This window comes from Salvelinus namaycush, chromosome 23 (assembly GCF_016432855.1).
Source record: "Salvelinus namaycush isolate Seneca chromosome 23, SaNama_1.0, whole genome shotgun sequence".
Classification (NCBI taxonomy): domain Eukaryota; kingdom Metazoa; phylum Chordata; class Actinopteri; order Salmoniformes; family Salmonidae; genus Salvelinus; species Salvelinus namaycush.
This window is the reverse complement of record NC_052329.1, coordinates 41,303,790-41,316,245: the sequence shown is the minus strand read 5'-3', so window position 1 is coordinate 41,316,245 and position 12,456 is coordinate 41,303,790. Positions and strand designations below refer to the sequence as shown.

General features: G+C 40.1%; 1 protein-coding gene across 2 annotated transcripts; it reads right to left on the bottom strand.

Annotated features, from left to right (window-relative positions):
• Positions 1-3,833: 3,833 nt before the first annotated feature.
• Positions 3,834-9,363, bottom strand: LOC120018243 (short stature homeobox protein 2-like). 2 transcript variants are annotated; one of them, XM_038961326.1, is made up of 5 exons: positions 9,117-9,363; positions 7,529-7,737; positions 5,227-5,284; positions 4,651-4,739; positions 3,834-4,127 (listed from the first exon to the last, which is right to left on the bottom strand). In XM_038961326.1, exons 1-5 carry the CDS (start codon positions 9,361-9,363, stop codon positions 3,834-3,836), a joined length of 897 nt encoding a protein of 298 aa, XP_038817254.1. The 2 variants fall into 2 exon arrangements, with proteins under 2 accessions (XP_038817254.1, XP_038817255.1); XM_038961327.1 differs by having other exon boundaries at positions 3,834-4,091.
• Between the last annotated feature and the right edge of the window lie 3,093 nt (positions 9,364-12,456).

Sequence of the window (12,456 nt, the reverse complement as noted above, 5' to 3'; positions counted from 1 at the left end):
TGGCTAAACGTCTAATTCTGCAGTGAGACTGTGAGAGCTTGTTGATATCTGACACACCCACTACCATTCACTACATACCCACTACCCAATACCATTAGGGGTGGCAGGTAACCTAGCGGTTAGAGCGTTAGGCCAGTAACTCACAGGTCGCTGGTTTGAAAACCTGAGCTGACAAGGTGGGTAATCTGTAGATGTGTCCTTGAGCAAGACACTTTATCCTAATTTGCTCAGGGGTGCCGTACTACTATGGCTGACCCTGTAAAACAACACATTCCACTGCACCTATCTGGTGTCTGTGACAATAAAACTACTTTTGTTTTCGTACCAAAATAAACAAGCTTCTTATTAAACAAACTGACACCACTGTGAGCAAAGAAAATGTTACACGAGGGCTCATTTGATAAAGTACCCAAGTGCCTTTGCACAGGAAATGATACTGCAATGTAATTGTCTGCAGCATGATTATAGAGAGGTAAATTTAGCAACAGGTCACGAACAGTTGATATGAAGGATTCTTTGCTGAGGAACCAACCGGGTGGTATGGGCGGCGTCACAAATAGCACCCTATTCCCTATATAGTGCACTACTTTTGACCAGATCCCCTTGGCACCCTATTCCCTAGTGCACTACTTTTAACCAAAGCCCTGGAGCTATAGTAGTGCACAATATAAGGAATAGGGTGCCATTTGAGATGTAAGCATGGCGTGACTAATATGGGCTGGGGTTGTGTCTTTGCCGGGCGGGGGGGGGGCTTATTAGATGTCTGGTGTTGGTACTGTGTTTTCTGGTGTCTTTTCATGCTCCAAGGACTCTTGAGTCTTGATTACACTGCTGCTGCTGTACTAGAGAGAGAGCCTGAGAAGTATAGGAGGGAGGGAGGGAGGGGTAGAAAAGAGGAAGACAGACAGCGGGGAGGGGTGTCTGGCTCCCCGGTGGCGGTGTGGGACCTGTGTCTTGAGAGTGTGTGGAAAGGAGGGTGAGAGTCGTTGTTCGCCCCATGGCTAATCTAGAAAAGCACTTGTGTGTCCCCGTCTCGTTGTCTCCTCGGACCCTCTCAGGCCCTCCACCTCAAAACTGATATGGATGCCTGGAGAGAGGGAGCAACAGGCTGCATGCAAACCATGGTGACCCCCAACATAGCAGTAATAACAGAAATAGCCTCTAGAAACATAGAAATATCAACTAAAAACAGCTTCACTCTTAAACGACCCGTTTCTATCCCAGCACATGCAAGTCATTAGAATGGTCATGTCTAACTGACTTAAAAACGGCCTAAAGTAGCAGGAACCTGGAATGGCCCCTACTTAGTGCAAGTGCGCGCGCCTCCATTAGCAGGCCCGGTTTCGTTCTCTCCTCCACTACTGGTAAGGGGAGTGATCAATAATTCAATAGTTTTGGCGTCTGAATCCAACCCAAACGGCAAGATACACAAGCACTCTAGAGTCTAGTGCATCTGTGAGAGCGGTATTAATTAATAGCAAAAGACATTGTGTTTTGTATGGAAATATCGGCTGGTAATGTGATCCGCATTGCTCTAAAATCGGCTCTCGTGTCAGGTGTTTATTAAATCCTCAGTAATGGCCGGTTAAGATGTCCGGAAACAAGTCAGGCCAATTTGCTCTGGAAGTCAAGGGGTGCATGACGCGCAGTCTCAATGAACCATATTAAACTGTGTAGAAATGTCCAATCTGTCTGTACAAGTGTTATAAATTAAAAACGAAACGAATTCATCTGAGCGTCATGCCAAACAGTGGCCCAATAGACAATAATGATTTTGGTCACCATAAAACAATTCTAACATGGATATTTCAATGGTAGCCTAATTCAAGAACAAGGAATCTATTTCAAATGTAGCCTATGGTATATTTTTGAAAGCATCTGGAATAAAGCAATTATTGGAAATGTAAAGATGTGTGTAAAAACGAGCTGGCCTACATAAGAGACAACTGTAAGGCTAGACCAGTGAAACGTTCCTCAAACATCATAACAGCTAAATGACCACACACCGGCATTACACACCATCAAACAGTCTTCGTGTCTTTTCGGGATTTTTCCGTATATTCAATGGACTTTTAATATTCTATAAGCCTTTACTATCGTCTTCAATGCGATATTTGACACCTTTTCCACAGAGCTCTGAAATATAACAAAAACATTTTGAATAATGTACTGGTTTGGAAAGGTTAGGGACTATGACAAAGATGTCCATGATCCTGAGAAAAAAATAACACGTGGCTAAACGGGCCTGACACAACTGGATCAAATATATCTAAACATTAATCATTTATGTAGCCTTCCATAAGTCTGTATAGGCAAGGCCTACAACCTGAATACAATCAATGGTAGTAGCAGAAGCTGTATAAGTAGTAGACTAAATAATAATAATGCATCTTAGCCCATTATAATAATTGTAATAATACCCTTAGTGCAAAAATAATATGGAATAATAATACAGCAATAATAATATGAAATTAATATATTTTTTAACAAGTTTATCCATCGAAACTAAGCTACACCCCACACAAGAGACACATTTGAATGAAAAAGGAATGTAAACAGAGGCTATCATAAAAAGAAACTTCAGTTGATTTATTCTATGAACCGAAAACATGTTGTTCGGGTGAGTTCACGTTTCACATAAGTGATGAAAAAAGTATAAGAATTTCTATTATATTTTTTGAAATCCGTGCCTCAGGTAGGGCTACGTTCACTTTCACTGTTATAAAAACATCAACATTACATAGCCTACAGAATGCACATGATTTTTACACACGGAAGGACAGTAAAATAGAAAACAAAAATGCTCTCACAATGCACTCATAAGCCACAAAATAACCCAAAATAAAGCATGTTTCTTGTGTATTAACATATTTTACATGTGCTCCGTACCGTCTCACATATAGCCTACTGCAATTATTGTCCAAATATTTGTTGTTCTTAAAATGTGACATTATATATTGCGCTTTCAGTAGGTCGAATCACTCGCAAATGCACTATATTGCATTGTATAAAACTTCATAGACTAACGGAAGTTCACCATTCACAAAATAATGTAACATTTTCGGGCAAATGTCTGAATTCCACACATCCCGACATGTCTAGAAGCCACGAGGTCCAAATACTGTGACATTGAAGTGAGAGCTTCATCGGGTCCTTAGAGTGTCTGTCTGTCTGTCTGTCTGTCTGTCTGCTGTCCACGGAGGGAGAGCACGAGAGTGAAATGGAACCGACTCAAATTACGTCATCTGTGAGGAAAGAAATGCATGCAGCACGGCAAAGGAGTTTTCATTTGGACCAGAAAAAGAACAGAAAAAACCTGTCACATAAGTGTCCTTTTTTGTTGTTGTCTCTATTCGTTCACGCAAGTCCTGTTTCCTTTACAGAGAACATGTTTTGAAATATAACGAGGCCAGCCTCTATACTTTCAAAAGGAAATAGCATAGCCTAATAATGAAAAACAACGCAGAATAGTTCTCCTTGTTTCACAAAGAATCGAACGTCCCAGCGGCATCGTTCCTCTTGGAAATCTTGCTCGTTGACACCTCCACCCTAGTTTCACGTTGGTGCAGTTACCACGTGGCATTTGTGAAGATGTAGCCTACATCAATTCCCGCCCTTTATTATCGATTTCACAGTCTGTCTTTGTTTTATCTCATAAATAGCCTATTTTCTATAGTTATACATGATGTCCTTCATTTAAAAAAAAAAAAAACATATATGTCCTTGCTTTCACTTTGTAAGCATTTTTTGTTTTGATGCCTCTGCGTTGTTGATGACTCTCAGTCAATAATGTAGGCCTTTTAGACGCCATATACGCCTTGTTGCACGCCTAGTCACAGTCCCAGAGCTGCCGCGTGTTTTTTGGCCTTGAGTCTCAGATCTGCAATACTAGAGTTTTTGTTGGTGTTTTTGGCGGCAGCAGCTGCGGCCACAACCGAGGCAGCAGAGGCGGATTCAGCCGCGAGCGTTGCCAAGGGCAAACCAAATGGCGGGCCCGGAAACATCATGTAAGGAGCGTGCGCTGCCAGGTGAGAGTGCAGGTGATGGTGCGCGTGGGCCACCGCGCTGTCCAACTGCAGTTGCGCCTGGACCTGAAAGGAGAAGGGCGGCACGTTGCAATGACTATCCTACGGACGCACGGATGGGGAAGAGAGGGGAGAAACATATTAGCTAACTTGTGGAAGGTTGTCTTGTATTAATTTCATAAAGTATTCATTGGGTCCAATTCCATTTCAATTACACGATCCAATGATATGAATATGAAAATGGCATTTTCAATTCATTTTTCAAGTCCTTTTCAGATGGAATTGAGATGGAATTGAATCCAACCGATATAAAATGGATATAAAAAGCCGATATAAAACACATTATATCAATTGAATCAAAAGTCTGTATCACAACTTGAGAACACAATTTAAGAATCTCTAAGGACTGGGGGATTTTCTATTAATATGTGGCATAGGCTACAATGGGTATTCACTTGAGGGTCTGATAACAAGCCTAAAGGCCTCATAGGATTATCTGAATAAGATTTTTGTAACCCCCTATTATTGGAACACTGTTGTCCCATACCACTTGGACAAGGCCTGTGCCAAGACAGCAGTCTGGTGATTGGTTTAGTCAAAGACTGCACGCTTCAAAGTAACTTGCCTGTTGGAATGGCATCCGTAAGGCCCCCACGTTGACATATGGCGCTACGCGACAACCTTCAAACTGACTCGCGGCTCCAATGAGAACTCCTGGAAGAAAAGATAGGACATCTGTATGGGAAATAGTCTCCAGATTATAATTGAGGCAAATATTTATACTCTGGAAACAACAAACAATTCCATTATCCAAAATAATGGAGTGCAAATAGCACATCAGGATACAGATTCAGGGAGCCTACTGCCATTCAAACGCTATCGATTTTTTGCATATATAGCCTATAGCAAGACTCTCCAACTCTGTTCCTGGAGAGCTACCTGGAGAGCTACCTGATTCAGTTGATCAACCAGATAATTATTAGAATCATGTGCGCTAGATTAGGGTTGCAGTGAAAACCTACAGGACGGTAGCTCTCCAGGAACAGGGTTGGAAAGCATTTGTTGTTGTGCATTTGATGCATTTCAATTTGTAGGCACCCTTGATGCTTATGGTTTTATTGTATCCCTTTCCAAATGTAAACCATTATTATCATGACGCGTAAAATAGGATATTGCAGATGGACAAAGAATAAAAACGCACCTTTGTGTAACTGATTCTCCTGCTTTCTGCATTTGGCCCTCCGGTTCTGAAACCAAACCTGCGGGGAGAGAAATTAATTAGTGACCGTGATTGGCAGCTGCTTGTGAGGGCATGTGTAATTCCGCTCAAAATGACAACAACCGCAGAAAAACAATATCCCAAAGGAGCCCTGAAATATTAATGCGCGCGCTTAACACCAGATTTTAATTATTACATTTACAAGGGGGCTGGCTAAATACAACGTAAGAATGTAGACCACAACGAAAAGGGGGAATGTTATTATCATATTATAGCTGTGTAAACACACTTGTTTGACATTTGCAGGCTATATTTGATCATAATAAGTTACCTTCTCAGCGCTGGTTTCATCTTTCTATAGATTAGCGTCCCAGAAGAACCGAATTGCTTCTCTGATATCGGATAGCATTAAGTGATTACGGCTTTGGACATCTGAGCAACGTGATCTGAGAAAAGCTCTCTCTCATTAATGGCTGGTGAAATTAATTACCTTAATCTGCAGGAAAATCTATGCTACTGAAGCATTTAAATGCTTTACAGTTTCGTTTAATTACTGCCATAACACGCCCTACACAAAGCTCTTTCTGGGGATAGCTATTTTCTTTTATGTCTGTTCCTTAAAAGCATAATGTCCGAGGAGTAGGCTATCTTGGAACGGAGATAACGCGTCTCATTACTATGATAATCTACTTTGAAACCCCTACAAAGCTGTGGATAAATTAGCCCACAACACAGTTTACCAATTCTCCTGCACAGAGCGCATTATGGACAGAATGGAAATTATATTGATAAGTCTATCAATATGTCGTAAGCGCCAACCTCATATTTTGACCACGTAGCCGTGTCAACAATGCAATGTAACACACATCTCGTGTCTTATTGATTTTATTATAAATCTTTACGTAGACTGAAAGCAGAAGCAAATAGCCCACCACGAAGTAAGCAAAGACGTTGCTACTTTAAAACAAAAATAAATTGGCCTTTGTGCTGGAAATTGTCCTTTCATCCCTGCATGCAACTGTGGCTAGAAAAGGGCCCCATAAATCGCATGGTCGTTTACATCATGTACTGAAAATAGAAAGAGCAGCAGATCTTGATTTGGGAAGAAAATAATACATAATTCATGTAAATCCTCGAGCTGTGCTCCTTGCACTCGCCTTGCTTGTGACACAATACGCCTTGGTAAAATTCCAACTCTCACCGGGAGACGTTGCAAAAAGCGCTTGCTTTAACTTTTTTGGGGGGAGGAGGTCCTTTTGGCTCGTTTTATGATATTTTAGAAAGAACCGACATATTCAGCGAATAAATACTCGCTCCGTCGTCTCCCTGGGCCGAGGCATAAGGGATGAAAGAGGCTGAAATAAGATATTATGGGGTTTGATAAATCAGATCAGAACCGATGTCTATGTTCATTGTCATTGCTCGGCTCAGTCACTCTTCTCCGGTTACACGGAGACTGAAGTCCCCCCCTCTCCGAAACGGCTTATTGGGTTTCAGTAGTACAGATGGTCTTTCCCGGTGGAAAAAATACAAGACAGATGTATCTCGTGCGAGCAACATATAGGTTACTAATAAAGTGAGGACAAATATTGTGTTTGTTTTCTACAGGATTTTGAATGTCTGATTTAAAATTAATCGTATAATAATATTTTTAACAAAATTGTAATCTGAAACTTGGCACAATGTGGAGTGCACAATAGGCCTATCTATATGACAAGATTCTAGGCCTTAATTGAGATACACTGTACAGCGTTATTATTTTTGACATGGAATAACTCTCTCTTTCTTTCTTTATTCTCACTCTTTATTTCTTTATTCTCTCTCTCGCTCGCACACGCGCGCGCGCGCGCGCACACACACACACAGAGAGAGAGAGAGAGAGAGAGAGAGACACACACAGAATATTCCGAAAATGAGATTTCATCCATTTTAACATTTTAGTTTTAGTTTTTTTGATAGCCTAATACATCAATGATAAAATGTCGATCAATTGCTTATAGTGTCACTTTTTAGAATGGTGCTCTGCCCCCCCCCCCCCCCCCCCCCCAAAGCCACAAGAAGCATGTAAATAAACCCCATTCTCTAGAGACCGGTAGTGGTACATGGTTTCCCTCTGTGCGTAAAAGTAGTCGAGAACATGAGGACAACTGTTCCTCTCTAGACGTAAGACAGGCAGCATACATAACATCATCGGGTTCTCTTTTGTCAAATATTCCTAATATGAGCAACACACGACATCTTTACACATAGACAACAAACCTAAAGAAGATAGAGAGCCCCTTACTTGTACTCGAGCCTCGGACAGCCCTAGCCGCTGGCTCAGCTCCTCGCGCATGAAGGCATCTGGATAGTGGGTCTCATCGAATAGCCGCTCGAGCTCGTTCAATTGCTCCAGTGTAAAGTTAGTCCGACTTCTCCTCTGCTTGATTTTAGTCTGTGCCTCGTCCTCCATTTGCTTTGTGTCCTCTTTTCTCTCTTTCATGTGCGTGGTACCTACAGAGAAGGGTAGTAGCAGATGAATGAGGGTGAGTAAAAAGGCCTCAGCTATACAAGGGTAGAGGAGGAGGCATCACACAACGACCTTCCTAAAGCGAACATGTGGATCCATCCTCCCATGCATTACACCAATATCAGCTTCGGATGTTCTGTAGTCCTACAGAAAGCTCTTCAATTGTTAACTCCTTATACATATGCATTGAGGTGCTCACTGTTGGATGTCCTATCGCTTATCATAGCTCGTGTTTTCCTGTTTAGGATATTGGACCAGCAGCTCGGTTTATATTTTTCATGATGTCACTACAATTGTATTGTAATGGCTATGATATGATTTTTACTAAGGTATAGGCCTACCCGTTGTGCAAGTGTGGGATTTATCTAATTATATCTTCCCAACGTCATTCTCCACGGTTGTATAAAGTGAAACGAATGATTAACATTTGAAGACGTAAAAGATGACCATCCCAGCTAACACAACATTAGGTTATTTGTTTGATCTAGGCCAATGCAATTAGTGATCAATATAATAGTCAATATAGCGAAAATACCTATTCAAATTATTATTATTATTATTATGATTAGGATGTATAATTACTGATGACATAATCAAATTAAATGATTAGAGAACATGTATGAAAAACATAAACACAGATTAATATGAATCATTTCTGCTAGGCCTGTTGATTTTTGTGTTATTGGCTCATTTTAAATAGCCATCTTTTCCCCCAGCCTTTTTGTCTTTATGCGGTTGATGAATATCTCAACACAACACATTGTTTCTTGTTACTGTAATTGCATCGCGCTTCAGATGGGGTTACACAGTGACCAGCCATGATAATTATTACATTCCAAAATAAATGCGTTGATCTTTTAAAAGCATGCTATACCATTTCTCTTCAGACAGAAAAGCACTTAACCGGATAGGCCTACCTAATTCAATTGTGGGCCTGCTATTACACTCAACATTGCATCACACAGCCACTACACATTATGACAACAACTATAAACGTAAGCTTACTTTTAGTGTCCATCACAGTCACATGAAGGTAAACGTGTAATTGGGAACAATTCAAAATACAAAAGAGTGCTAAACCATGCACGTAGGCATATAAACGTATACCAACTTATAGAAGAAGCAACACCTTCATTCGTTTTTTTCCCAGCGATATACACAAAAGCATGCAAGGTTATTTTCTTTGACTAGGCCGGTGACATGTTTGTCAAAGTTATTATTGTTTTAGCGCACGGGGTATTCCCAAAGTATGAACGTTAGAGCATAATTCAAAAACATTTTACTTTGTTTAACCTCAAAGCAGTTACATTATAGTACATCGCATAAGAAAACCGTATGAACGCATAGCAGTAGGCTAGTTTACCATCTATCAGTTTCGGGCTTCCCACATCCCTGGTTCTCTCTGGCCCCAGCATGTCCGGTTCCCTGCCTGGCGATCGCGCGTCTACCCGAGCGATATCGTTCATTTCCTCGCGATTCGGTTCGCTGGCGAGACCCTCCCTGGCTCGCGCGGATCCGGTCTCCAGCACCTCCCTGTACGTGATCACCTCCTTCTTTTCCTTCACTTTCTGATCAAAAGACTTAGACACAAACGCGGTAAGTTCTTCCATCACTGCTCCAAAAAATCTCCCCGTCTTGGTCTCTCGCTCTCTCGTTCTCTCTCTCGCTCAGTTCCACAACAGTTTAAGACATCAAGAGTGTTTATTTCAGTCGACCTAAATGCAGGGTGATGTTGTTGCCAACTCGTGTATCTCGTGCTGCAGCTAAATGTATACGATCTCGGCCAATTCTTCTTGCTGCGAAGTTCCAACCTGCTGGTGATCCGCTATTGAAGTCACAGTATTTATACTTTGCAACGCCTGCCCCTTGATCTGTGCAAATTACCTCCCCTCAGGATGCCGGGATGAGCCCCTTCCCTTCGCCTGTACTGACAGCATCGAAAAACAGATTAGCAGCCCTTCAGATTTCACATCATTCTTACGAGGTTGCTATTGGCCATTAATCCAAGATTGACAAGAAGGACTAATTAATTTAATTAAGCGTGGATTCGTTGCTATTGTCCTGCATTAGTTTTTTAAACACCAGGGAGATGGGCAGGATTTCTGCAGGGGTGTGGCTAAAACTGAAAATGACAAGCTCGTGCGGGGAGCACATAACGGAGCTTCCTCCAAATCTCTGTGATCTGGGAAAAAAAGAGACAGCGACAGTGGTACGGAGAGAGGAAGGTAAAGAGAGGACCAACTGGGGTGCTTGGTGGTGCTGGAGGCTCACCGTAGCCAGACACTCACCTTGACTCACATGCAACGATAACGCGTTTGAACAATGTTTTCTGCTCCAATAACAGCAAATAAACACATAGTTGAAGCAATAACAGATAAACTGTTCTGCATGTTGATAGTTTGTATATGTTACTTGTTAGTCATTTTTAGTGTGCAATTTGCCATGATAAGAAAAATAATTTGATAAGGAGCTATCCTATAAATAATAATCACAATAATAATAATAACAACAATAGTAATAATAATGATAATAATAATGCAAATGATAAAAGTAATACATATTTCTCCCATGATTTGGAAGATAGCATAATTCATTATTCGATTTTGATTTTGTTTTTTACAAGCCTGTTTGTAATTGAGGCTAAGAAAGGCCAGATAATTATGATCAATAGATTTTGTTCTTCAAATGTCTTCAGATGACAACTGAAATGATAAAACTGATCTCACATTTTTGTCTTAATTTATTAGATAATATATTTACATTTTAAATCAGCAATTATATTAATCTGAAGTCATTAGGGAAACTATATTGGTTAATATCAATCTCGATAGACTTTCTCACGCCATTAGAATGTTAAACAGCAACTAAACGTTTACTTAAAGCTTTTCATGTGATGCGTTGCCATTGGGCGTGTTAATTATGGTTTCTTAAGTTGACTGCCTATTGAAATTATTGCATATTTGCAAAATAAATAAACAATGGTTCATTTACGGTGAAGGTTACTGGATGCCGTGGGGACAAAGCAATTAAGTGAACTGAAAAAGGCTAAATATAAGCCGGAATGGGATGGGATACAGCTGTATGATAGGCTATCACTTGTAAATTTGATGCAAAATTAAGCGCGTTTATTGATAATCTATATAAAATATTTTTTCCACACACAGGCTCGAACAATTCCCCTTATTAAAAATTAATGATGTCTCCGCTCTTGAACCTTAGTCATTAATTATTTTTCTGCGGCCTCTGAAAGCAGCACAAATTATAGGCTGCTATTAGGCTAGAGAATTTAAGTTAATCTGCAACCTGCTATTTATATCAAAATAAGAACAAAGACCTACACACTTTAGTAGATTAAGTTCTATCATTTGCAAAGATAAACATGTTCGATCCATTTCAACGTGGGATGTCGTAAAGGTTAGGCTACTAATACAACACCATTTCCAAGAGGTGAATAAAAAGTTAGCATTCCGCATAGGTAAGCTATCATTGAAACATCTCAGAGTTAAAGTTTTAACATAGGAAAACCGAGAGACAAGACAACTATTGGCTATCGGACATTTATTTAGACTAGGCCTGTGGTATTTTAGGAGTTTATATGCTATATAAACCTGTATTCACTCTAATAGGCCTAAATGGATAATCAACCCCCAAAAATGATATGCTCCCTTTGTGTGGGTATGTGGGTATGTGTGCCTTTGTGTGTGTGTGTTGCGCGCGTGAAGACAAAACCTGTGGACCAAAGAGCAACATTTCTAGTCAATTCATTCTAGCACAATACATGTTAGGCTTAAATTATTCCTAAACCTATCAAATTATTATTATTAATTCAAAGTAGGCCTAATGTGAGCAAATGCATGGGGTGCACAAACGAATGTTCTTCAAGCAACCCCAAATGCTTTCTTTCACTCGTTTATTTAAGAGGTAGTCTATTTGGGAAGAATCCTTTATTAAAGTAGGTTATAAGACGAAACTTGGAATAGTCGGACATCATTGACATGGCTTTCATATCGTCCAATTGTAATGCAATGCGACAATCTTAACCATAAAGCAAGACAAAAAAACAAAGAAATGGTACTTTGCTTTAGCCTATCTGCTCTATAATGGACTTCAAGTCCTAATGCGTCAAGTTGCGTGGAATCTGATTAGCCTAGAAATACTTCAGTGCCGAATCAGAGTAAGAGTGTGGGCGATATTCCTTTGAAATATGCCTAATGATAATTTATATTCTATGTGAGACGCTAAATATGTGATTGGACTGTGATATGTGGTTGTCCCACCAAACTATCTTAAAATGACTGCACTAACTGTAATTCGCTCTGGATAAGAGCGTCTGCTAAATGATTAAAATGTAGACTAAATGTAAAAACGTAATCTTGATTGCAGGTCTAATAGGTCTACAAGTCTACATTTTCCTCAAATTACATGAGCAGTAAGATTTGTAATTATAACCAATTAGGAGATTATTCAGCATTCACAGTTTATTTTACGCTCATAATATCTCAAAAATAAAAAATGCCCGCTTTATTATAGGCCTACAACTTCAGGCTACTGTTTCCCATAGCCTAGGCTATAGACGATATAACGTAACAAAAGTTATGCAACTTCACGAAATGTAGGCTAAACATACACAACTGTAAAATATGACAAGAGTAGCAGAGCTCATTGATTGAGAGATATACAAACGATAGCTCTGTTGTAGATTA

What these genes read in the sequence shown, in the direction of transcription:
- LOC120018243 (XM_038961326.1), bottom strand. Translation starts at nt 9,363, where the DNA reads ATGGAAGAACTTACCGCGTTTGTGTCTAAGTCTTTTGATCAGAAAGTG. An exon ending in TGTCCGAGGCTCGAGTACAA is followed by an intron (nt 5,285 to 7,528) that starts GTAAGGGGCTCT and finishes CTCTCCCCGCAG; the next exon opens with GTTTGGTTTCAGAACCGGAG. An exon ending in GGAGAATCAGTTACACAAAG is followed by an intron (nt 4,740 to 5,226) that starts GTGCGTTTTTAT and finishes CTTTTCTTCCAG; the next exon opens with GAGTTCTCATTGGAGCCGCG.